Source organism: Colius striatus, chromosome 6 (assembly GCF_028858725.1).
Source record: "Colius striatus isolate bColStr4 chromosome 6, bColStr4.1.hap1, whole genome shotgun sequence".
NCBI classification, from domain to species: domain Eukaryota; kingdom Metazoa; phylum Chordata; class Aves; order Coliiformes; family Coliidae; genus Colius; species Colius striatus.
This window is the reverse complement of record NC_084764.1, coordinates 12,643,810-12,671,120: the sequence shown is the minus strand read 5'-3', so window position 1 is coordinate 12,671,120 and position 27,311 is coordinate 12,643,810. Positions and strand designations below refer to the sequence as shown.

Genomic DNA, 27,311 nt, shown 5'->3' with positions numbered 1-27,311 from the left:
ACAAGATTGAAAACTAACACAATGCAAGGTACAATGGTTTAATATGAATGCTTTAATCATTGTAAAATCATTTTAGTTGGACAGAAACTTTAGAATGTTATTCTTCCCAGCTCTATCTACAATAGTTGATTTCAGTTGAATTCAGTTCAGTTGGACAAAATTCTACTGCTTCTATTCTTTGTGCAGTGAGCTGATAGGTAGATTGCAAGGAAAATGAACTTGATTTCTAAATCATTTTTTCAAATTGTGCTCTTCAGTGAGCTGCTAATTCATTATGGAGATAGACAAAAGTAATAACTTTTTTCAAGTAAGTGAAAGATTTTTAAACCAAAGATGGTGAAAAATTTTTATGTGTTTACATGACAGAATCATAAAATCACAGAATGGTAGGGGTTGTAAGGGACCTTTAGAGATCATCTAGTCCAACTTCTCTGCAGAAGCAGGTTCACCTAGATCAGGTCACATAGGAACGTGTCCAGACGAGTCTTGAAGACTTCCAAGGAAGGAGTCTCCACAATCCCTCTGGGCAGTCTCTTACAGTACTCCATCACCCTCATAGCAAAATAGTTTTTTCTTATGTTTAAGTGGAACTTTTTGTGTTCCAGCTTCATCCCATTACCCCTTGTCCTGTTGCTACCTCCAATAGAAAAAAGGGATATCCCAACCTCCTGACATATAAATAGTTGCCATAGCCGCTACAACAGATTTTTTATTAAGTAAGAGAAGTTAAATGCTCCGTGTAATTCTGAATACTGTATGATTCCTGAAGGGCAATGAAAAAGAATCTTTTAAGTTAGATATATACTCCTTAAAATTTAACATTAAGAATCTTGACAGTTGCCAGTCTTCTGTTAGTATAATAACACAAATAGTTCTTTTAAACATTTTTAAAATAACAACATTGTTTTATTAGTGTAACTACATACAATATGCCTAGAATTGTTATTTTTACCAATCAAAATAATTGAAAAACTATCAGGAAATGTCCTTAGATTGCTAGATGCTCACCAAATAGTTTTGGTTTCTTTCTTCAGTGTAAAGGCTATGAAGTTTAGATTTTACATATGATGTTGTGAAGAAACATTTATTATAGCTGTATTTTTTTTTCCTATTTTTGTCATATCATTGCACCCTGGTTAAGGATGGTGAGTATACCAGGAAGGCTGCAGTTACTGGTTTAACATTGTGCTCAAATTCCTATAGTGTATTCACTGCCAAATTGGACACCAGCTGTCCTCTTTTTGTTGAGACGTGCCTCAAAGGCAAATCAGTGAAATCTGTTACAATCCCCAAAATGAGATGAAACACGGTAGTAATTAATTATGCAGCAATCAATCACGACTATGTAATGCATTCATCCCTTTTACTGTGTTTGCATATAATGTTTATTAATATCCTTTTTTAAATTAAATGCAAGCTCAGTGTTTCATCATTCTAGGATTTTTGTTATCCTATGTAGAAAATATTTTTTGTATCTCACAATAGGTTATAAATTTACTTTTGCCTATGACAAGAATAGTTGTTTATTGACTGGGCAGGTAAGAGCTTCACTGGCCCATGGGTAGAGACATAAGTGTTTCCAAAGATGAGAAGAAGCAGTGATAACTCTGAGGAAAGAGAGATAAGATTTTGGAAGTGAATAAACCCTAAAGACTGGTCTGAACTGTAAGAAGGAAATAGATCTTAAGGCCAAGTCTTGATGGCATACAGATTGAGGTGAAAAAGATCTGTAGAACTAATAGATATATTAGATATATACAAATGTGAATATCTTAATTTTTGCACATATGTATTTGTTAATTTTTGGTTTCTTTTAATTTGCCCAATGAAGAAATATTTTCAGTTGGCTGGACCTTAATATGACATAAATTAAGGGAAATTTCAAGATAACTGTCTAATATCTTCCTATCCAACTGTGTACAGATCCTTAAAAATCAGGTGCTGGAATACCTAGCTATTTACAGCAATCCTGTCCTTCTGTACCATAGAGTAATTCTGATCAGAAAGGACCTTGGGAAGTCATCTAGTCAACACTGAATTCAGACCAGATTGCTTAGAATATACATTGCTGTGGAGTATCCAAAAGAGAATAAAACATTTATCTCCTGAGGTATTCTTTCCTCTTTGGAAGCCAGCAAAATTGTTTTTGTGGGGAAAAAAAAAAAAAAAGAGATTGTTTCTGCAGAGAGCTATGTGGAATATACTAAATCCCCAAGGCTTCCCAGGAGCCTGTAACACATAACTTATTGTGTTTTTTCCAATAGTTGCTATAGAGACCCTCTTGTTGAAAAAATATGCCTTCATCTTCTGTGTTGTTGCATACTACTTCAGCAGTCTTATGTGTTCCTTGCTATTCTAAAGCTGTGATTGAATTAATAATATATTTGCTTTCACTGGTTTGTTTCCTTTTGCTGGATAACACTGGAAATCAAGACAGGTATTTTAAATTATAAAATTCAAATTAGAGTTTTCTCTAATATGTTCTTACATAAATAAGAATTGAAGAGAGTTTTTAAAAGAGTGAAAGAATGTGCTAAAGAACATTATGGTGCCGATTCCAATGAAAACAGCATATGCAATATATGTTTATTTACTACAGATTACTGCAAGGTAAGCTAACAAGCATCAGAAATTGATGAGAAACTCCCTCAAATTTTGCCTTTTGTTCAGTTTAATATTGAGATCACTTTTGGCAAAGTTTCAAAATATCAACCTTTATATTCTAAGGCAACAGTTCTGTAATGCCTTGTGACCACAGACACACCATTTCCTTGCAGCAGATGGAATTCTGTTTTCAAATGGGATGTTCTTATTCCTGAACAGTACTTGGCTCAGCATACTGTGGTGCAGAACTTTTATTCTGCTTATAAATTTCTTTGAGAATAAACACAGTGAAGAACAAGACCATATTTTAAAGTTTTTGTTTATTTAAAAAGTGTTGTAGCCCAGAATTAATATTTCAGATTTCAATTTTTATTTTCATTATGACATATAGAATTGACAATGAAGAAGTTACTGATGTAGTCTAAGTAACATTCTAATACATTCAAAAGTCACAGATGACTCATGCAGAAGGATTTGATATAATTTTAATATTGCTGCCAGCATGTAGCTATCTCAGGGGCTCAACATGACATTAGGATGTTGTAATAGTTTAGTAGAAATCATAAAGTTTAATTAGATTTTAGAATAAGTTTTTAAGTATTACAAAGTCCTTCACCTACAATTGTCTCTAAAAATTCAAATGTTTATTTCTAAGTCGATGTTTTACAATTATCCTTCCCCACTAAGCACTACATTTCAAACACAGTATTAAGCTATTTTTTCTACCTATTTTATATGGAAGGAGAAGGTAGATTAAAATAACTTTTTTTTTCCTTTACCTCCTGTTGTGTAGAAATGTATACAGTAAAGTATACAGAGTACAGTAAGCCCACTGGTTAAGATAGGTAAGCATGATATGTCAGTCCTCTGCTCTTATATTTGTACTTTTCATGCAATAATAGTGTGCAACATTGAAAGGTGAAACTTTAATTAGCTGAAATAGGTTAGATTTATTAAGAGTTCAGCAGTCAAATTGTCTTACCATTCTTAGGGGTACATAAACAAGCCCTTAGGATGTCAAGAGTTTTTTTCACAATTGTGTTTTAACAAGACAGATGTTACAAGTCATTGGGTTTATTTATCCTGTTCACATTGCTACTTCTTACCTTCCTTCCATCATGCAGAAGTCTATGATTTTATGAATTCTCTCATTTTCTAACCTTCCCCTTTTTCTAATATAATAAATTTCTTATAAAAATTGCATCTTTGACAGCTTTCCCCTCAAGTTCCTTTGCTCATTCTGCCTTTTGGTATTTTATTTTTTGTTACTGTTATTTTTCCTTTGACATCTTCCAGACTCATGATGTGATTTGTTTTCTTTGACGTGATGCATTAATGGCCTGAGGAACTTAAAAGTGGATATAGGTTGTGAAGTGGTAGTTTTGAAGGAGAAAGCCTTTGGATATTTTGCTGGGAAGATGCATAAAAATACCTACATAAGAGATTTTTTTTTTCTCCTCTCCTGATAACCTTTATCTGACTGTACTTTTCAGATGTTAAAAAAATCGACCTTCTCTTTGCACACAGTTTTTAAACAACATGGCTGAAATCCTAGAGAAATTGGACAGAGTGCAAAAAGCAAAACATCATGAAGAGTCATTTATGCTGTATGGCTTAAAGTGAGAACAGCCTTCAGGGTCTCAAAATCATCCTAAAACACTCTTTCAGAAATCTTGAGGTTTCTTTATGTTTAATGTCATTAAAAAGGGTCACTATTATTCATTTTTTTAAAAAATAGCAGCTTAATTAGACTAATTTGTTACCACATTTTGATATCTGCCACTGAAAATTTCATTGATGCTTGGTTCTTGATTCAGGCTTAATATTTGAGAAAAATCTTTAATTTTCAGGGTGCTGTGTAAAGCCAATTAATTAATTGCTGACACTTAATGAATTTGTATTACTTTATTGTGTTTTTCATAGAATGCCTCACCATAAATTGGTGTTGAAAGAGTTCATCTTTGCATATGATAATGCAATCCACATAAATGTGACATGACATGATTTACCCATAGTCTTGATATTGTAATGGTATCCCCAAGGAATGTCTTGTAATTTCATTCTACCTCATCTTGGCATTATAATGATATCTGTTTCAACTAAAATTATTGTTGAAATGTGACAGCTGAATTACATATAAATTAAAGTAGATTAGCGTAGTTAAACTAGAACTTTTTACTCCACAGATGTTGAACATTCAGTAAACTGAAATGAAATAAGAAAACCTGTAACACTGGTATCAAACTGTGTATTGGTGTTTGTTTACTTAGAAACAACTATCTACACTTAAGTCCATCATCATGGTCCACAGAAAAAATAATATAGTTTATTACTCTATTTGCTTGGAATTTTTTGTTTAATCACACATATACATCCATAATTTGCTATTACAGAATTTGCTGCATAATTCTGGTTTTATTCCTACACTCAATTTTAAAAAGAAAACTTTTTAGTTTTTTATAAAAAAAGATACCAGTTATTGTTCTGGAGTCTCAAATTCTCCCGGTTGTGAATGAAGAATAATCGGATTACCAAACATGTTGGGCTTAAAAATTGTACTGTATTTTCAAGCCAAGAGTCAAAATTTAAAAGCGATTTGAAAGAATCCAATACCTCTTACAAAGAAGACGACTTGAAAAGTAAAAAAAAAAAGGCAAAATAAATGTAAAATCTAAATTATATTCGTTTTTAAAAGTAGTATTTTCTTCTTTGTTGGATGTTGCAATAAAAAGGCGTCATTCCAAGTGAGATTTTTATCTGCATGTACTGCTTATCTTTGCATAAAAACATTTCAACAACAGTTCAACGTATGTTTTTCCTCATTTTTTTTCTATCTTATTAAATTTTTCAAATTTTAGCTTAAATATGAGTTCTACAGACTCTTCTAAAGTGAAACTTCATTTACAACAGTAACTCAATTGTTGATTAAGTGCAATATTTAGAGAGATTTATATATCTATCTTTACAAGGTAGTGGGTTTTACCTGAGTTTTCTTGCTTTAGTGAAAATTATGCTTTAGTTTTGAAATGTGACAGGATTGGACATGAAAATGTTCCAGTGACAGGACAAGGGATAATGGAAAAAAGCTAGAACACAAAAAGTTGAGGAAACATGAGGAAAAATTATTTCACTGTGAGAATGAGGGAGCCCTGTCACAGAATGCACAGAAAGGTTGTGGAGTCTCCTTCTCTGGAAGTTTTCAAAACCCACTTGGACATGTTCCTGTGTGACCTGATCCAGGTGGACCTGTTTTTAGCAGGGGGTTGGACTAGACAGTCTCTAAAGGTCCCTTCCAAACCCCATGATTCTGTGATTCTGTGAAATTATTTTTAATCAGAATGTGACTAATTAATTAAATAGAAACAGTAGTTATATGAAATGAAATTTAGGTGCATCTTAACAATATAAGTAGTATCAATATTGTTTGGTGATGTATTTCAATGTAGAATTCAATGGTTTATACTGTTTCAGTACAGAAATTAAATGCCAGCTTTTATTTTATCTTAGGAGCCAAAAGAGAAGCAGGATTCTAGTCTTAAACGTGACATGGATGGAATGGGTGTCCCAGAAATAAAATACGGTGATTCAGTCTGTTTTCTCCAACATGTGTCCAGTGCCTTATGGTTGACTTACAAAGCACAAGATGCTAAATCAGCACGTTTAGGTCCCTTGAAAAGAAAGGTAATGTTTGAGGGTGTTTTAAATTACGTGTATAATGAATGTTAGTTTCATAACAGTTATAGTCTGTCCCGGTTTTTGCCATTCTACCAATGTGACAATTGTCAGTTTAATTGGTTTGTGCTGTTTCATTGAAAAGGATGTAAATGTTTAATTCTAAAAATGAAAACAGTGGTGGATATTAACAGAATTATGTAACTGAATAAAAACTTTGCCACTAAGAAGAGTATTTAGCTTTTTTTCTTACCAGAAGAAATTATCAGTTTTGGCTCCATTTTTATTTTTAACATCTCAGTAAAAGATGGAAATTTCAGATTTTGATGATCAAATAATTTATTTGAAAATCTAAATTTAACTATTTAAGGACACAAAACTGTAAGTCATCCTATATTCTCTGGTGTGTTAGATTTTTCAATTGATTATATTGTATGAAATAGCAAATAAATTTGTTACTAAGAAATAGCCTTGGAATTTGTCAAGGGATATTAACAAGATATTTCCTGACAAAATATTAGATGTAATTGTGGTGCTGCATCAAGAAGGTCTTATAGCCTTTTGATTATAGGGTAGGAGTACATTCTTAATTAGGGGAAAAAAACCTGTTATTTGAAAAAATTGTGTTTATGTTACATTCCAGAATCAAGAGGTTTTTACAACTTGAATCTATCCTTAGAACATGAAAAAGAAGTTCATTACTGAAGTTAGAAATTTTTTTACTTATTTGTATATACATATATTCATGAGAGGATACCTGTATATAAGCAGTGTAACACAAAACCTGAGGTCTTCTTTATGCTTTTGACACAATCTCATTTATTAATGCAGCACACATGGACATGAATGGGCACTGGGTGATCAACCCTTTCACTTATTCTTAGCAACCTGGGTGATCAAAGAAATTCTTCTTTCTGTGCCAGTGATTCAATATTTTCTTGATAAGAGATTTAATCACACAATGACAGCCCCTTTCTTTACCATGCCAGTATCAGTTATGGGATTCTCTTTCCTTGAAGGGTCCAGTTTTACTTCTTGAAAAGGCAACATGTAGATTCTCCACTTTATTCATGAAGAATTTTGAAATAGCTTCCTGTCAAGTTTCGATTTTTTTTCCCCCAGTTTTCCGCTCAGCAGCAAGGGACTAAAAGAACCTCCATAATTGCCTATTGCTTTTATACTCCTTTCAAAGGTTTTAAAACATTCATGTTCAAAAATCTTGAACTTTTTTCTACCCTCTCACCTGGAGAATTCTCTCCTGTTAAGTGCCTGCAAAGAGAAGAAAATCCAAGCTTTCTGGCTTTCTGTAATTGATATTCTTGTGGAGGTAAGGAAAAGTTTTTCATTCACTGCAGAATATGGTTCTAGACTATAATTTTGTAAGCAAGTTCAGATATATACATCTCCTTAAATTTTGTATAAAATTAATTTTTCTACAGTAAAAATTGTCTTAGCTTTGAATGCATCCTCCATTATTTTGTCAAGAGATTTTTTTTTCCCCAATCACTGTAATTCTTCTTAAACTGACCTGCACTTTTTCTGACTCTTATACCTTATTTTTCCAAGAGGCAAAGGGTGGAGTTTTTTATATAATCTGGCTATTATCACAGACAGCTGCTGCAAATTTATAGAGAGGAAAAAATAACTATGGGAGCTAGTTCTTTTATAAAGCATAATATCAAGTAAGAATTTCTGTTGTTTGGGTTTGGTGTAATTTCCTGTATCTAGTTATACTGTCTTTGCAAGACACAAATATGTAAGAAATTCTGGCATAATTTGTGAGGCTTCTATAGCATGATTTCTGCCAGAATTTTGATCTATTGTATCTCTCTCTCTGAGTTCTTGGTAACCAGGGATTCCAAACTTTGCCAAGTAGTGATTATTACATCAGTATTCCTATCCAGGATTCATTCACTATCCAGTATGAGTGATGGATGCCTATCTTTTCAGTTTGAGAGACTGTGCAAGCTATGTACTTCTGCAGGCTTCCAGACTGCTAGAGCTCAGACAACAGAGAAACATATGCAAAATGTTTTGTATTCATGTGCTGGAGACCATTGCTCAGGCTGTTAGTCAATAGCAATGCCCTGCTGTACCTCAACAAGCAAGGCCTTTATAGGCAGGGAAGTGGTTTATTTCAATTAGAAATTTATTCTTTTTTAGAACTTGAACTAGGCAGTGATGGATGCATCTGGCCATGATGCAGCTGTGGAGTTCTAAATAGTATTTTCCTATTATTGTGATGTTTCTAGAGGATTTAATTGACTTTTGGGGTCTGGGGTGTTTTTGTCAGAGAAATAATGAAGATTAGGTCGTTCTTTTTAAGGGGGGAATTCAACAGGTTACATCTTGGACAAAGAAGCAAGATAACTCACATGTAATTCTTTACAAAGTGCTGCAGGATTTTAATGACTTAAAATTATCAAGACATTTTTTTTTGTGATACCTAAAAGTTATGCTGGCTTTTTCTGAAATTGGGTATTGAAGTGAAAAATTTAAAAATCCACAAAAAGATCTCTGTTATTGCTTTAAGTTTATATGATGTTCACATCAGATTCTTATAAGAATACAGCAAAATCTGTAGAGAATAGTTAAATGAATCAGAAATTACTCATAAATGTTGTTGCTCCTTTAGCTGCATTGTAATTTTGATAATGTTTGTCACTCCAGCTTTATTTTCTTGTCAGTAGACTTTTCATGTGTAAATCCTTCAGTAAATGATGGTTGAGATAGTGAGGAACCTCTTTGCCTGACTGATAGAATATGGAAAAATGACATTTTTTGTTTAAATTGGAAAATATTTGATAAGCACATATTTTAGTAAATTGTGGGAGAAGAAAAATACATTGAAGTGTATTCTCTGAGTAATTTTTTTGCAAGACTGGCAGATTTGTAATTAATAAACAAGCCTTAAGGTGATTAAGAAGTGGTAGTTCAGTATATATACAATTGCTGTTTTCAGTGCAATACTGAATTAGTTACAAAAATATTTAAAAGCATCAATGTTTTCAAAGTAATTATTGTGATAATTACCGTGTTACAATAGGTTATACTACACCGAGAAGGTCATATGGATGATGGTTTAACCTTACAAAGATGTCAACTAGAGGAATCCCAGGCAGCTCGAATCATTCGCAATACTACAAGCTTATTCAGCCAATTTATAAGGTAGTTGTTACCATCTTATATGTAATTATTTTGGTGTTTTGTTTGGTTTTAAAGTATTCTGAAATACTTTATCTAACAGAATCCTTATTTCCTGTTTTCAAGTATTTTTTTAGAAGCTATTAGTAGTGTATTTTTATTGAGTTAAGTTTATAATTTTGGGGAGAAATGCCATTAAATACATGAAACAACTTAAGATTATTTGCCTGAAATTGAATACTTTGAAGCCAGAAACTAACTGAATCATAATCCACATTGAAGAAAACATACTCCATTAGTACGTATTGTAACTCCATTAGTAAGTATTCTACAGGAGCTAGAACTTCACAATATTTATAAAAAGGTTCTTATTTTTCTGTTTTACTTGATAGACCAAATATCGTAGTTAATTCTATTCAGATTTATCAAACTAATTGAAAGGGATGTTAATGCCTAATAATGTTAGCTCCCCAATACAGTGAGGAAAGCATAGCAAAGTCCAAAGTCCAAACAAACAGAAGGATGTACAAAGTAGTTCTCCACATGTCTGTGAAGAGGATGTCGATTTATTGCTTTCAAAATCTGGGCTGCAACATTTTACTTGAATCTTTTTAATTACTCATCTTCTTCATATTCCAGCTTCTTTGTCACGGCTCTGATGATATGGGAAAGAGTTAAAGATCAGAGTAGAGGCAGCTCTGTCTGGTGATCTGTGTGCAGTATAACATTATATGCAGTAAAAACAATCAGGGCAGAAGGCATGAGAAGGTGAAAAGAACAACTTAACTTCTCCTTGTCAACTAAATTGTTATGTGAGCTTTCCTAAATCTTCTGTATAATTCAATACATTTCTTAGCAGTGTAATTGATTTATGGATGTTCAAAGTCAGTATAACATCTCAGCTGAGACAGTGACTATTTTGGATTTTAAGGAATAATTTGTTTTTCTAAGACTTTAGAATGGAATCAATAGATTTACCTTCTGAATAGGTTTAATCTTCCAAATCTTTGCTGTATTAGAGGGCAATGCGGTTAGTAATTATACATCAGTGAGAATTATCTAATTGTTTAATAGAGCTCAAAAACTAATGTGGAAATACTGATGACTATTTTCACAGATCAAAACTCCAAAGCCCTTAGATACCTGGACGTTGTGAAACATGCAATATAGGAGTAGCCTAAGCATAGAGTCAACACTACAAAGGATGGTAGAAAGTCGGGGAATTTAAACAATTTAATATGTTACCAGACTTGTTCTATCATAATCTTGATTTATTGAGAAGGTTATATAGAGAGCTATACTTGTTAAGTCATTGCCTAATATCCTTGTCACACCTGTGGCAACAGAATACCTTTTTTTTACATAGAAAAATACAATCTTGACCAATAGAAACCAAATGTGTTGGACATGAGTATCATTTAAAGCAGTTTATCTAAACTGATTTTTTGCTGAAAAAACCATTATATCCTCAGGAAATGTTAAACATTAATAAACCATTGACAAAATGAGCATGAAAAAATAGTGTATTTGTTACATTTCATCCCTAGTTTGGTTTTTTGGATTCAACCCTGAATTTAACAATATTATTTATTAAATAGATTTTCTGAATAAAAATTTGACTTGCTTTCACCATATTAACACAATTACTTCAGCTTACATTTTTTCATCCTTTTAAAGTATATGTTGCACTTTAAAAAGTTTGTTCTGCTGCTTTATGTCTTCTGCCTTGTCAATTTGTACAAAATATTTTGGAATGGTTTCTGTCATCAGTTTAGCTTCATTTTGACAGGCGTTAGTTACCAATAAGTTTGAGAATTTGCATTTTTAAATTGATTTTCTGATGAAGGTTTTAGTATTCAGATAGTGAAGTGTCATGAAAACTCTCACATACATGGTTGTGTTTGACTTTCTGAGTAATACCTTTAGTTATGTTAGTTAGTAAATATCAGACATTTTGAAGTATAATTTTATTATGCTATTTCTTTTGTTCTCCTTCTCTTCCCTCATTCTTCATGGTAATTTGTCCATGACATTTGTCTTACATTACTAGTCTTACACAATAATAGCTCTTCAATAAGCAGCAAGACAAAGATCTTAAATTCAGTGAAACCTCTGTCTTTCCTTTACTATAGATCTTCCATACTACATGGATTTTTCTGAATATTTTTAGGGTAAAATAGAGTTCTATGTCAAAGCATATTTGTTTATAATTGCTGAAATCAATGTAAAAGAACACACAATGAAATTGGTAAGAATGTATGCAGTACTGAAGAAACTTTTTTCATAGTGCTTAGCAGAAGCTGTAACTATGGTGATCAAGTGGTCACTCTTGTATTACTGCCCAATAGATGAAAAAAATAAAGAAAAATAACTTCATAATTAAGAATTGCTTTCGCAGACCCAACATATGAGACTGCAATTAAAAAGCTAGTTCTTTAGTATCACAAGGGACTAGGCTACTCTTATATTTCTTGTGCTAAGCATATGAAACCAGAGCCACCTCTGCCAGCAACCAGCTCCTCCTACTTGGTACTATTTATAGTATTGAGTCAGACCCTGAAAAATTGGGTTGTCACCCAAGATTGAGCAAACACTTGCAGAGGAAACTAACGTGATTTTACTGACGACTAAGATTCCTTGAAATTATTTATGTTTTTAAATCACACTATTCCTTATTTCCTATATAGAGTTGATACAGAAGATCTCATTAATGGTTAGGATTTTCTCTTATTTTTGTGTTCTTTCTGTAGAAGACTAGGCATATTCAGCCTCAATAACTGCTACTATTTTAGTTAATCTGCTCATTCCACCTATAACATCAATAGTATTTAAAGTATTTAAATAAAATCAGTTACCATAAGAAAGAACTTTGATATACTTTCCATGTCTGATTTACCTTTTTCATTATTTATGTGGGGGGTTTTACTACTTTTTTCAGGGTTTTTAGTCATTCTTTCTCTTTACATCAGTACAGAAAGATAGTATCTCCACTTCAGGAAGCTCTAAGCACTGGACACCCAAATAATAGATATTTGAATGATTTGCAATTCAGATCAGGTATTTCTGACATACATATGTCATAATGTATAACGAGGTTTGATTTAGATACCAATAGAAAGCAGACCCTAGATAATGCTGTAAATTACAGTGAGGAAATGAATAATGGTGCAAGTCTCTTTTTTTTCCATAGTGGAAACAACAGGACAATATCACCCACAGCCTTGCCTGTTGAGGAGATGGCTCAGACTCTGCAAGACCTGATTACTTACTTCCGACTTCCTGAAGAAGACCTAGAACATGAAGATAAGCAAAACAAGCTTCGATCACTCAAAAACAGACAAAATCTATTCAAAGAAGAGGTACAGAGAGAGGAATTGTTACATTTTATTTGATAGTGAAATTTCCAACTTTTATAATCTACAAAAATTCCATTTTATATATAAATTTTAAGTGGATTTTTTTGCCCTATATAAGGAAAATTGTATGTAAAAAAGAGTGTTGTCACAAAAATTATAAAAACCTTAACTGTCAGATTTATTTATTCCTTACTTTTTGTAATATTTAGCTGAGTAAGGAACAATATGGAATCATTCCCTAGAATGGTTGATTCTGATACAGAAAAATACATATTCAAATCTTTTAAGCACAATAGTTTGCTGGGGTTTTTTTAATAAAAAATGTTGCAACTTTTAAATATGTACAGGAAAATATCTTTGAACAGGATAGTAACAAATGCTTTTTCATGTACAGTTCACTTACCTTTCTGTCATATGCATTTAGGGAATGCTCGCACTAGTTTTGAATTGCATTGATCGCTTAAATGACTACAACAGCGCAGCTCATTTTGCAGGAATTGCAAAAGAAGAACATGGTACAGGATGGAAAGAAATTTTGAATCTCCTTTACAAATTGTTAGGTAAGTTCTTCAATAATCTACTATTGTAAAAAAAATTGGCTATGTATTATTTATATTCTCCTTGCTGTGTCACTGCCAAAGGATAATTTCTGCATTATGCATTCTATCATATATATTACAGAATTTCTTCCATATACTTACAGATATTTATTACAAAGAACTGGATTTATTGAGCACTGATTCAGCAGAAAAAAATGGTTGCCTTTTTTTAGCAATTAAAAAAAAATTAAATGTACCTATGATACACAAATAGGAGTGAATGATATTTTAAAAATTAGAAAAACTAGAAAACAGTTTTTATAGGTAAAGCAGAAGAGAAGCCTAAAAGTCAGGTCTACTGAATCCTTGTTTGTCACTTGAGACTTAAATTTAAATGATAATTAAAATAATTAAAGAAACCTTTTTTTTTTTTTTTTTGTAATTTCAATGCAATGATTTCTAGAGCAAAGTGCCTCTATGTTGTAGTAGGGCCAAAGTTATAGAGTAGGAGAAATAAGTATCTGTATATTTCTTTAAATCACTTTTTTGACATCTGAGTTGCATAATTACTCTTGGAGCATTGTCTCTTCTGTTGGAATTTATATTCATTCCAATTTCATTATAAAGAAAGTTGTTCCCACACCATAGTAAAATATGCAGGTTGAAAGTTAGGACAAGAATAAAACAAACCAAAGGGAGTGCTTTGAAGTGTGAGATTATTCACATAGCCCAGGAATACAAATACTTCTGGTGAAATATTCTCGCTGCTTTAGAAAGTAATGGGATACTATTGACTGCATTTTACTACAGTCTTCTGAGTTTAAAGTAAAACTTGATTAAAAAAAAGCCTTATTAGTGCTATGTGGCCCTTTTCAGTTTTTGTCTTGATTTTCTTCTGCAGGTCCGAATTGAACACACTTGTTCTGGTGTAATAAATATTGTGTTGGTACTTCATAATAAAAATCCTTGACAATTGTATACAGAAGGCTTTTTTTGTTTGTTTCCTATAATCAGTAATAACTTCTGGCAGAAAAAAAAATTGGTATTGATTGAATGCTGATTAACTTTCAAAGTGCAGTCGAGTATCATTGTGTTCTGCACAGCCAAAGACTAAAAGCTATCCATCTTAAAACACGTTTTAATCACACAACCTGTACTTGAGTTTAAACTTGAGAAATAGAAGTGTTTCAGCCTCTTTGTCATGACAATAATGGACAATAGAAGGGTGCTTCTGAAAAGCATGTAGTTTTTGAAGCTGACAATAATTTACAGAAAACAAGAATTTCAGCAAAAAGTAGGTTTCATTTATGTTTTCTTTTTATTGTTAAATTTCCATAGAAATTATTTCAGTTGCCAATATTCAAATTAATTAAAATTCTATATTTAGGATTAGTCTGTTTTTTGTTTTGTGAAGTTGTGCTAAAAATTGTGTTAAAATTTATACAATTAACATTGATGATTTAAAAAGGAAATTTCATGTTATAAAATTATACCTTGTGACTTTTTTCCAGCTGCTCTTATTCGCGGCAACAGAAACAATTGTTCTCAGTTTTCCAGTAACCTTGATTGGCTAATAAGTAAATTGGACAGATTAGAATCTTCCTCAGGTGAGACTGTTTTGTCAATGTAAATTAATTATCAAGAGACTGTACACATTTGTCTTAAATTAAAAAAGTCTGAGCAGTTTTCCTTGAAAACAACTCACGTTAGAAAACAAGCACACTGCATTTTTCTAAATTGAGCAGAGTATTACTTTTACAGAGACATTTTTGTGGACTTCTTTGGTTCCATACATTTAGTATGTGCAATAGTACATCCAGTGTTGAACATGACTTCAGTGAATTAATGGTTAGGATCAGACAGTATCAAGAATACTGTCTTACTGCTATCAAATAACACCAGAGTTGTTTGTGGGCGTGAGTACAAACAACATATATATAGAGAGATGTTTTTTTCCTATGGGATATTCAACAAAATACCTAAACACTCCCTACTAAAACCTTTGTCTCCTTCATTGAAGGAGCTAAAAGTGCATTTTTCTCAAAGGCTTTTAAAATTGGTGGCTATTTTCAAAAGAAAACATCAATTAACACCTTCATAATGCAGTTTTCTAATGTATTCCACATCATAATCATATCAATGCTCTTTAAAAGAATTTTCATTTTCTTTTTAGGCTGGAGAAAAGATAGCTTATCTTAAGATACTCTGTTATTAGCGGAGTTTTTAGATAGTGTCCAGTTGTGCAGATGATTTAATGACAACATTATTTCAACCACCTTTACGTAGGTATTTTGGAAGTGTTGCACTGCATCTTGATTGAAAGCCCAGAAGCTTTAAATGTAATAGCTGAGGATCACATCAAATCCATTATTTCATTGTTGGATAAACATGGACGCAATTACAAGGTATGTTTGGAAAAACTAAAGATGTATATATAATCTTAGAATGATTTGTGGAAAAAGCAAAAAAAATTCCACCTGTAAATATGTGATTCTGGTACCTTTAAACTAATAAAATAACCTTAAAGTATATCTTCACAATTGCTTTGTTCATATTTAAAAAACATGTAATACAGAATTGCTTTTCAGTTTCAAATACAGCAGATGTCTATGACAAGCAAATACTTTAAGATATATTGATATCAGAACTCTGGATTTGCTGAGAAAATTTAGCATTCTGGTGGCTGTAAGCCTGTGCACAGAGTAGCTTGCTTTGTGAGGCCGGGCTCTGCAGAAGCAGTGAACTGCTGCTGTATCAGCAGAAAAATAAGAATTTGGAAAAATTATTAAAATATCTGAAGACATGTGTTGACAAGAAAGAAAAAAAAATTAGTTATATCAGAAGAAAAAATTTAGATGTCAATGTGCTGTCGCTTATGACAGATGACAGTGAACAGATCAGGATGTCATCACAACACAGACAATGACATTATGTGTGATTTTCTGATCTCAATTGTCTTCCTCAGTTAAAATTTTATTTGAAAGACTGATACCCTGGAGGAAGGACAGAAAATTTTTCAGTGAGCTGAACTTACTGTTTTACAGGAAAAGGTAACCTGGAGAACCTAACCAACTACATGTATGGAAAACAAGTATGTTTAAGCAAGGCTAAGGAGTATGAACTTATATAAGTAGACATAAGAAAAAAGTTTAAATTACAGCAGTAAATTTAGCTTACAATTTTTATTTGTTAGCAAAGTTATTGTCCTGCTGAAGTCATCTGCAAAGAGAATCTTTCAACTGGAGCATCTTAATGTAAATCTAATAATGAGAACTTCAAGCAGAAAAGGAAAACTTTGTATGTAGAAGAATTAGACTGGGTAATGGTTACATGTATTTGCATTTGTAGTGTCTTTATTACTCAGTGATGTTTAGTCAGTATGAAGTAGCAAATTTATTGGTTACTTAAGAAACGATATATGTTATTCTTTTATTATATTAGAAATTCTATCTTGATTTAGGAAATAAGAAAATGGTCAGTGAATGCACAGAGGTTATTTAATCCATTGTATGTAAACTGAGTTATTGATAATTATTAATGTCAATAAGACACTCTACAGATGAGTAAAGGTCTGAATTTCTGTGGTTATTTAAATTACTACCTCTGTCCTTCTGCTAGAGGGTTCTGCCCAGTAACGGAGATAGTAGAAAGGAGAATGCATGGTCTGGGACATAGCAAAGTTCCGAATATATATGCCTGTACTGCAGTTGAGGGTGGTTTTGTGCTAATCCGCTGGGCAGAGAAGGGCTAAAATCAATGCTCTATGCTGCTGCTGCTTGAGTTATGCAATCCTTTCCAAAATGATGCTCAAGTGTCTTGAAAATTCTTTGTCTTGGAGATGGTCGGTGAAAGTTTTGAACATTTGATATCATTGCTGAATGTTTGTCCGGGTTCATGAATCTCTAAGCTTCTCTGTTTTTTGCAGGAGTCTACAAGTTTGTCCCACAGTTTTAAACAACACTATGTTGCTGTGTTCTCTCGTATAAACCTTTTTGCTCCACTAATCTGTGGGAAAATTAGATCAATCTCTTTCTGAAACTCTGTTTTGCAAAGCAAAACTTTTGTTTTTAGTGAATTATTGTAAATGTTTTTAATTTTAAAATAAGTAGAGTACTTCTTGTATTGAAAACATGCTTTCAGAACAGATTTATAAGGAGTCTGAGAAGTGCAGTTGAGTGTTGCCCACTAATTCTGCTCCAAAAGTTTTTTGAGCTACAGTAAGAATTTCATTTAACATTGCAAAATTTTAATGGAGTTTAATTTAAAAAGCATAAAGAATTGACATACAGTTGTTCTAACTTGGTTTTTTCCTTATTGAATTGAGAATAAAGAATCTCAAAAAAAGGGTTTTTAGGCATTTCTCAAACCTTATGATCTGAATTTGCATTCAGTACAGACTACATGGTCCGCATATGTGAAAAATATTTAAGAACCAATAATGGTTATGTTTATTATATTCCTTCCTTTAGGTCTGTTCTGAATGGAAATTAAGTTAACAGCTGAATAATAATAGTATATGCAGCTGCCTTTATTATACGTTCTTCTGATTTTTTTTAAGGTTCTTGATGTGCTTTGCTCTCTCTGTGTCTGTAATGGAGTTGCAGTTCGTGCCAATCAAAATTTGATCTGTGACAACCTACTGCCTAGAAGAGACTTGCTTTTGCAAACACGTTTGATTAATGATGTGACCAGGTACAGTAATGTGTTTTATTATTATATTAGGAAAAAAGTAACTTTGATGTTTTAAATAATTAACTGATGAAAATACTAAAACTTAAGGGATGTTCTGCAGCTTTAAATATTAAGACATACACTTTAGGAAGTGTTTATCTATTAATCTCTGAAAAATCCATTTTACTAAAAGTATGGCAATTGCAATGGAAACTATACTGAAAGAAAAAAGGTGTTATTTCATAGTTAGAACTGTTCTGAAATTAAAGGAAAAGTTGCTTATTCCTCATTCAAAAAAGAGCATGACTTTACCTAATTCTTATGTAATCTGTGGAAACACACTGAGAAGTACTTGTGTGCTTTAAGAGGAATTTGATTTCCTGGCAACCTCATTTCTATTTTTTTTAATTTTAGGAAATTATCTTGTTTTTCCTCTTTTGAATAGAAGTTTTTCAAAGTAAAAATGTTCCTTTTTCATGGAACTTCTATCTCAGAGGTGATTTTACAGCAAGTTTATGAGGTCATAAAATGGGTCACCATTTTAAGTATATTAAGCAAAACATGGACATCTGCACTCATTGTATTTGCAAAGTGAATTTGACTATTATACAGTGATATAATTAATATCTTTTGTTTTTACACTAACTGACTTACATTTTCTTTCTTAGCATAAGGCCAAACATATTTTTGGGTGTTGCTGAGGGCTCTGCACAATACAAGAAATGGTACTTTGAGTTAATAATTGATCAGGTTGATCCATTCTTGACGGCAGAACCCACCCATTTACGAGTTGGATGGGCCTCTACTTCAGGTTATGCTCCCTATCCTGGAGGTGGAGAGGGATGGGGAGGCAATGGTGTTGGTGATGACCTATACTCTTACAGTTTTGATGGCCTTCATCTGTGGTCTGGTAAGTACTCTGTTTATTTCCACTTATTTTTGCATTTAGTAGTTACTTATCTTTACCTTCAGTACTTGTGTGTATATAGCGCACTATTTTATGGTGAGCTACATTAAGACTCCAAAATACCATCAAGTTATTTAGAATTTTGGATGAGACTAGTTATGTGAGATTTTAATCAATATTGAATTACAACAATCAAGCTTTTTAGCAGACAGCTTCTATTTTCATAACTTAGATTAAAAAATAGTATTTTCTGAATCTAGATCATGTTGACTTAAGTCTATCTGTTCAAAAAGCAATGGACTTATTGATCTCAGACAAAATCATTAAATATTAAATGTTTCCTTTATTTTACTTATATCTACAGTTGAAGTACAATGACATTGTCCTCATGCCTATTGATAGATTTAATGAATTTCATTTAAAGTTTGATACTTTTATAAAAAATATTTTTTTCACTTAAAAATGAAAATTACTCTATTTAAAATGTAAATTTCTGCGCCATAATATCAAACTGAAAACTTGTAGTTGTTATGCTGTTTGAAAAAATACTCTTTATATTACTTTCTAAAATACACTTAGCAGAAAAAAATAGCATTTTTCTAGGAATGCTTCTTCATGTTTGTACTAATCTATGAGACTCTCAGTTACTACTGCAATGCAATTTATAAAGAAGGGAGTTCATGGATGCCAATAAATGCATATTTTGTGGTCACATAAGGATCAGTGATGATAAACTTCTGGTTTTAGCAATTCTTTGTTCAAGCAAATTGAAGATATTAGTGGGCTGAGTTAATGGAAAAGTGGAAGTCACTACCCATGTGGTTAGGTAGGTTTAAGTAAGAGCTCTAGAAGAGTAAAAGGAGTTAACAGGAGGTATCAACTGAAGTGTTGCAGTTCAAGTAATTTTTGTAATACTGAGAGTGTTAGAAAACATAATAGTGAGGAAAAGGGAGATACAGGCAAATCAGATTAGAATGCCTTGGAGAGGGATAAGTGAAAGCCCTCTGGGGTGCATAGTGAGCTGGAAAGTGACTTTGGAGCTACCAGCAAGGTTATTTTTTTCAGTTTCCCTGCCCTAATATCATAATCAGGAAAAAGGAACTAGAATATACCTTTTGGAAGCAGACATGTTTGTCACATCAGAATACCTTTTGACTGTGTCAATGTATGTTCCTGTAGAAACAGCCAGCAAAGTGGCTGTTAGCTAATGGTAAGAATCAAATGGCAACATAGGAAATGCTGTTGATTGTTTTTGCTTTCTTGAAGTTCCTAACTACTCTAAGTAAGAACCGTTTGATAGAAGATATAAAGCATAAGGCTATAAAATAAGAAAATGTTTAGGCAGTTAGTCATATAACCCTAATTACATCACGTGCTATCTTTGTAACCTCATTCTTAATCAAACTATCAATGAAAGGAAAAAGAAAAGCAGTAGGAAGCAAAACAGTTGCTAAAATTTCAAGATTTTACACATATATTCTTCTTACATAAATATTTAAAGCAGAGCTCTGACAGTTAGATTTTGTACCTAAAATTATGACAAGCTGTCATAATTGCCAAAGGTCTTTCATTCATATAGAAGAATTTTTTAAGAGTACAGATAAAATGGAAGGATCACTTTTGTTAAGACTGTGTTCATTGAATCATAGAATGGTAGGGATTGGAAGGGACCTTTAAAGATCGTCTAGTCTAACCCTCCTGCCAAAGCAGGTCCACCTAGATCAGGTCACATGGGAACATGTCCAGGTGGGTTTTGAAGACCTCCAAGGAATGAGACTCCACATCCTCCCTGGGCAGCCTGTGCCAGGGCTCCCTCACAGTAAAATTTTTGTGTTCCAGCTTCTTTCTGTTACCCCACATCCTATCACTAGATACAACAGAAAAAAGTGATGCCCCAACCTCCTGACATCCACCATCTAGATATTTTTAAATATTAAGGAGATTCCCCTGCTCTCTCCTCCAATCTAAACAGTCCCAGTTCCTGCAGTCTTTCCTCATTAGGAAGATGTCCCAGTCCCGTGGTAATCTTGGTGGTATTGTGCTGGGCTCTCTCCTGAAGTTTCCTGTTCCTCTTCAGCTGGGGAGCCCAGAATTGGACACAGGACTCCAGATGAGGCCTCACCAGGGCAGGGAGGGAGGAGAACCTCCCTCAACCTGCTGGCCACGCTCTTCTTGATGCATCCCAGGATGACAGTGGCCTTCTTGGCCACAAGGGCACATTGCTGGCTCATGTTTAGTTTATTATCAATCAGGACTCCCAAGTCTCTCTGCAGAGCTGCTCTTCAGCAGGTCAATCCCTAGTCTTAAATTGTGTTTTCTCTGGGTAACACCTTTGTTAATCATCAGTTTTTTGAGAGTCAGTTTTAAGGGCTTGATGTCTGCCTCAAGGTGGAATTGAGTTAAAAATTGAGTTCATTTTCTGGAATGAAATGTGATCTTTTTTTTTTTCCCCAAAGTTAGATAGTTGTTGCCACCTCTTCTCTGAAATGTTCCAACATTGAGTTGGTAATGTAACATTTTGTTGAAAATGACATTTTGTAACAGTTTGTTTCACTGGGAGTTTACCTTTCTGTTTCCTGTAAAAGTGTGTTTAAATTTGTTCAAAAGACTGAGATAAATCTTAAGTATCAACACACTGCATAGATCTGTCTTAATATAACTGTTTGTTTCTTGAGTGTGTAGACATCCATGAGCATTCAGAAGTTTGGGGAAATTCCTCCCCCCAAACATTACTTTTGTCCTTGTGTGTACAATCTTTAATTATTTTCCTTTCATATCTCTCTTGCACACATAGTAAATTATGGTTGGTTTTTTTTGTTTGTTAAATTTGTGGTTTGTGCTTTATTTACTAAGCATTGTTAAAGGTGTATAGGCAAAATCAGTAATTTTCCCATATTTTATACTTCCTTAAAATGCTATATGCAGCTAAATATTAATTGCTCAGAAAAAAATAGTGTGCAGCTGTGCAGTTAAAAAATGTATTGAAAATACAGAATAGATAAATATGCTGAACTTGATTTTGTGGCCTGAATTCTAACATTTCCTTGTTTGGATGTGTTTGATTTTCCAATTCTATTAGTAGCATAGGATTTTGTACATAAAATACCTCTGTGTATGACTGTGCACAAACAATTCAATATTTTTTTCAACTCTAGTGAACAATTCTCAAATAACAGAATAAATAATTTTGGGGAATAGGCTGAGAGACGTCTGTAGCATACTTTGTAAGAAATAGCTGATTAAATCATTAATACAAAATTAAATACTAATTGAAGCTTTAGAAATACAATGCTGGAAAGTCTCTGAAATGTCATATTGTGCAGTAAAGGAAAATTCAGTGTACTAAAACTGTCCTGAAGAGTTGCTTTGACTTGCTTTTAAGAAGTTCCATACACAATAAAATATTAAAATTCATTTTTTTCAAGGGAATCATTATGAAAGGAATTCTGAAGAGATATTCTCTGGCTAAAAATATATTCAAATGCTCCTTTGTGATTGGAAAACAACAGTTATCTGTAAATTTGTATGGGTAGATTTCTTCTATAGTTAATGTTTTTACAATTAGTGAGTCCTGTGCCTCACTAATTCACTCACTAAGTCAGCCCATTAAATTCTCGATTAATATTTTTATAACTCAGTATATAATTCTGCATCCTCATACTGTAAATCTAGATATTGGTCATAATCACAGATCCAGTAAAATCATAGAATCCTAGAATGTTTTGTGTTGGAAGGGACCTTTAAAGATATGTAGTCCAACGTCTCTGTCATGGGCAGGGAAATCTTTTACTAGGTGAGGATATTTAGAGCCCTATGCAACTCGACTTTGAACACTTCCAATGATGGGATATCCACAAATTCTCTGAGGAACATGTTCCACTTAATATTTATAGATATGTGAATCTGATATTTCACAAATAACTGAAGAAAAAGAAATTGGATTTATCAATGTTAACTTTATAAAGAGAGCATAATCTACTGTGAGTCAGTACATTTGCATCAGGCTGTAGTGTGAACTCGTGTGATTTCAAGCTGAGCATGTTCTATCTTGCAGTGTCAGAGCTCTCAAGTGATTTGCTCAGTTTAGGCATTTATGTGCTACATATCAGTCTGAAGAATGTTGACTGATAGTTGGTCTCTAAAAGCAGAACTGTTCATAGAACAGGTGAAGGGCAAGATCATGTCCTCGTGACTAAAACCAAGAAACATAATTGTGTTTTGAGGAAATAATTTCATTGTTAAACCTGTGAGTTTTTGCTGAAAGCTTCTGATTACTGAATACTTATATCCTAGGTCGAGTACCCAGAGCCGTAGCGTCTGTCAATCAGCATTTATTAGCATCTGATGATGTGGTTAGCTGCTGCTTGGATTTAGGTGTACCCAGCATTTCATTTCGCATTAATGGACAGCCTGTACAAGGAATGTTTGAGAATTTCAGTACAGAAGGGTTTTTCTTCCCCGTTGTAAGCTTATCAGCAGGTGTAAAGTAAGTATAGTTCAATTTTAATTGTTGTTTTGTTTGCTGTCTTGTCACACAAAATACTGTCCAAATTCATATATGGTTTGTTCTGGCTTGTTTCACTTCTGCCCTACCAGCAGCTGGGAGGGAAGGACATGGGGAAATACTGATTTTGTTAGTGATGATTTCACTTAAGGATGATATGTGAGCCTAGTAACAATTTGACCAAGTCACGGTGTCTGAAAATTATTATTTTATAGATATTTGATGACTGAGAAGAAGTTAATTTTGTCTCACTCAGAAGTGAGACATTTTTTCTATCTGCGGGGAAAAAAAAAGCACATCAGAAACATAGAACCATGTTTGGCACTAATTAGAATTCTCACTTGCTTTCTCAGCAGGGAGTAAAAAACCTAAATCATCATGAAAATTAATACCATACGTTTTCAGCAGGAATCACAAAAAATTGCATTACTAATGTTGCTGTTTCTTACCTGTTTTGTGGACAAAATACTGATGTTGAAACTTACGTTTTCAGTCTTCTGTTGCTATGTTACTTTAGTTCAGAAAATCTTCTGCTAATGTCAGTCTTCTTGGATGGCTAAAACACTTATTTTAACATTACAAAGCCAACACAACAACAAATGTTTACTCTTGCACCATTGTTATAACGTGACTGATTTCTATTTGGTTCATCTTAAAGCATCTTTATTGCTGGTATTGGTAGGTAACAATTTTAGGAATCAACAAATGTGTGGGCTATTCCCTGGATATAATAATAGTTTTTTAAATTTTCCGTAATTATTTACCTCCAGAGTTTGCCTACGTGAAGGTGGAAGTATGAAGTTGGGTAGTTTATCTCTTTGTTGTTTTTTCTGGCATACTTTTAAATTTATATGAAAATTATATAGCTGAGGAGAAACAGAAAAGTTTAAGGGTTTAATAGGAATCTCAGTTACACTTCTGAAACACATTCCCAGGTGTAGTAGTTTGTATGATTTTGTTTGCTTGATTTATGTATTTTTATTACAGTGGGAATTTTTCACAGTATCCTCTGGTTTTTTTAATCATCTGCCAACTGCCTGCATGAGTGCACTGAGAAATTACTTTAAAACTTTCAAGTGGTCTAGAAAATTAGAATATCAGTCCAATTAAATTAGGTTTGTGTTTCCAAAACATTTAAATGCATTAAAAAAATCACAATTTAGAACAATTTGATTTTATGTAATAAACTTTTTTTCTGAAAATATGCTACTGCATTGAGTAGATAGTGTTGTTTAGATCAAAAGAAATTTTTAAAAATAGTGAATATGGTGATGGTGTTATTGCAAGTGTTGGTGTTATCTGCGAGTATGAATGCATGGTAACTGTGTTGTCTATCAGAGCGTATAATACGTCTGTATTTTTGTAAATCTTTTTCAAACAAATCCTTCAGTTTCTAAATGGTATATTTATAATGTTGGTCTATGCTGACTATTCAAGTGCATAATTTGTTCACTGAAAATTACAGAGTTCGTTTCTTATTGGGTGGACGTCATGGAGAATTCAAATTTCTGCCTCCTGCTGGCTATGCTCCCTGTTATGAAGCATTGCTTCCAAAAGAGAAGATGAAACTAGAACCAGTGAAAGAATATAAGAGAGATTGGGATGGAGTGAGGGATTTGCTGGGTACAACACAATTCCTATCCCAAGCTTCCTTTATCCCTTGTCCAATAGACACTAGTCAGGTATGTTAAGTAGGCAATAATGGTATTGTAAAATGTCTGAACAAAATTTAAATTCACAATATAAAAACTGAGCTAGCTTGTCCCCTTTCTTAACAATTCATCATTTCTATGTTGGGGAGTATTTAACTAGACTAGACAATCTTTGATCTACAAAGTGTGGTAACTGGAACCTTTTCTTACTTGTGGAATTGTTATTATCTTTTCTTAGATTTCTCTTCCTTTTCATCTTGAGAAGATCAGGGACAAGCTAGCTGAAAATATCCATGAACTGTGGGGAATGAATAAAATAGAGCTGGGCTGGACATATGGCAAGGTATGTTTTGAACGACCCATTTGGTACAGTCGCCTGTATTAGCTTAAGTCTTCTACCAGAAAACACAGATTTGGAAGCTGAACAGAGTATTCACTGGTATATACATTCCTAACAGTAGATGAACATGTAAGATGGTAGGCAACAGCGATATTAACTACCGAGTAGAAGACAGATTTGGAATGTAACATACATGTTTTAGTAGTGTGAGTAGTCAACCATATATTGAGAAAGATATGACTTGCACCAAGATGGAATTCTACTGAAAACCATACCGAGTAACCCCGCAACTGACTTTGGTTACTTTAGTGTTGGGAATCAGAGATAACAAGCAAAAAGTCTATTCTGGAAATTTGTTTCCGTTGATAATGGACACAGAGTTTTGATGACTTTGTAAACAATCAAATTCCTTAGAGCTCAGGGTTTTAATTTGATTAGTTACAGTTAAAACTTAGTATAGTAATCCTCTATAATAGGGCATAACCTAATAACTTTAAGAGTGTAATGCCATTTGGTCAACGTCATTTAAATGCATGTGTCAAGGCATTCCCTGCACAATGGATGTCACCAAATGAAAAACAGTTTAAAAAGCAGGCCAAGAATATACAGAATAGTAAATTCAAGAGTTGTATTAAATTTGGTATTTTCCCTGGTAATATAAAATTCTAAGTGCTATATTCTACCTTGAATTTAGGTTCATTCATCTTGCTTCTTTTCAGCTTCATGTGCCCATCACAGGCTATGTCATATCTCAGAATTTTTTCCTTCTCTCATCTTCTGTTGGATTTACTTATGGACTTGATTTATCTTTTTGTTCAGTAACTGTATTATCCTATTTGCTGAAATGCCATTGCTCTTGAAATTCTATTTTAAGAACTTTTTTCATGTTTTTGAGCGTTGACAACTGAAAGATGGTTTTTTAAGTGAAATGTTATGACTTTTGGTTGCCAACAGGATAGAAGCTCTTGGCACTGAGTACAAGAATTTGTTTCATTAAGAGTCAGATAAGTATTCAAAGACTTGTGTCAATATCAGAAAAAAAATTTCTCTGCTTTATTGCTTTAGTAGAATTTGGAAAACAATACAAAATACTTTTGAAAGGGTTTTTAATGCAAATGTTTACAATAGATCAGATTATGCTCTATTGCGTATATGTTACTCAGGCTTTCAGCAGAAGTGTTCATTGAGTTTCCAGTCTTACTTTCTTGTGTTTCGCATATTTATGCAGAACAGGTGAAACAGCTGATTTTATTGCTTATGGAAGAGTACTTACAGTGTGCATTATGAATGAATCATGGGAATTTTCATTTATATAATGATAAATAACTGTCAATATGAAAAGATAAATGATATTGTTTACAATGTATTTGTTATTGCAAAAAATTGGCTGATTTTTTTTTTTTTTTTGCTCTGATTCTGACTTGAAACTGGTATCAGGAAAGCACTCTTTTCTGTTGCTTTGTTACAGATACGGGATGATAATAAAAGACATCATCCTTGTCTTGTGGAATTCTCAAAATTACCTGAGACAGAGAAGAACTATAATCTACAAATGTCAACTGAAACCCTCAAGTGAGCTTTAAATTTAAAAGGAAGTAAAGTGGAGTTTTTATATTTTATTCAAGCATTTTATACTGTTGTAAAATATAAAAACATTAGAATATCTCATTCAAAATGTGTTCTGCTAACTTGGGTAGAAGTTTTAAGAACAAATTCAGAGTGATTTAGAAAAGTCCTGTCTCTACAGAGAACCAATTTCTGTTGATTTTAATAAAGTGGCATAACTTTCAAGCCACAGATTTGTACCTTCTTTGTACTTGGAAGTTTCTATTTATTATTTTTATAAGTTAAAATATTTTATACTTGAAATTCTATTATTTTCAATTACTTCCCTTTTTAAAAATATCATTAGTTCTGCGTAT

The 27,311-nt window shown here is 32.9% G+C and overlaps 1 protein-coding gene across 1 annotated transcript in view; it reads left to right on the top strand.

The window, feature by feature from the left end:
* RYR3 (ryanodine receptor 3) overlaps positions 1-27,311 on the top strand; it is a 184,628-nt gene that overhangs the window by 19,150 nt on the left and 138,167 nt on the right. Inside the window, exons 11-22 of the mRNA XM_061998183.1 lie at positions 6,112-6,285; positions 9,323-9,444; positions 12,611-12,779; positions 13,201-13,336; positions 14,827-14,922; positions 15,602-15,720; positions 17,874-18,007; positions 18,655-18,896; positions 23,187-23,379; positions 24,863-25,079; positions 25,288-25,392; positions 26,858-26,961. Of these exons, the coding sequence (XP_061854167.1) occupies positions 6,112-6,285; positions 9,323-9,444; positions 12,611-12,779; positions 13,201-13,336; positions 14,827-14,922; positions 15,602-15,720; positions 17,874-18,007; positions 18,655-18,896; positions 23,187-23,379; positions 24,863-25,079; positions 25,288-25,392; positions 26,858-26,961 (1,811 nt within the window). The remainder of the gene's footprint in view (positions 1-6,111; positions 6,286-9,322; positions 9,445-12,610; positions 12,780-13,200; positions 13,337-14,826; positions 14,923-15,601; positions 15,721-17,873; positions 18,008-18,654; positions 18,897-23,186; positions 23,380-24,862; positions 25,080-25,287; positions 25,393-26,857; positions 26,962-27,311) is intronic.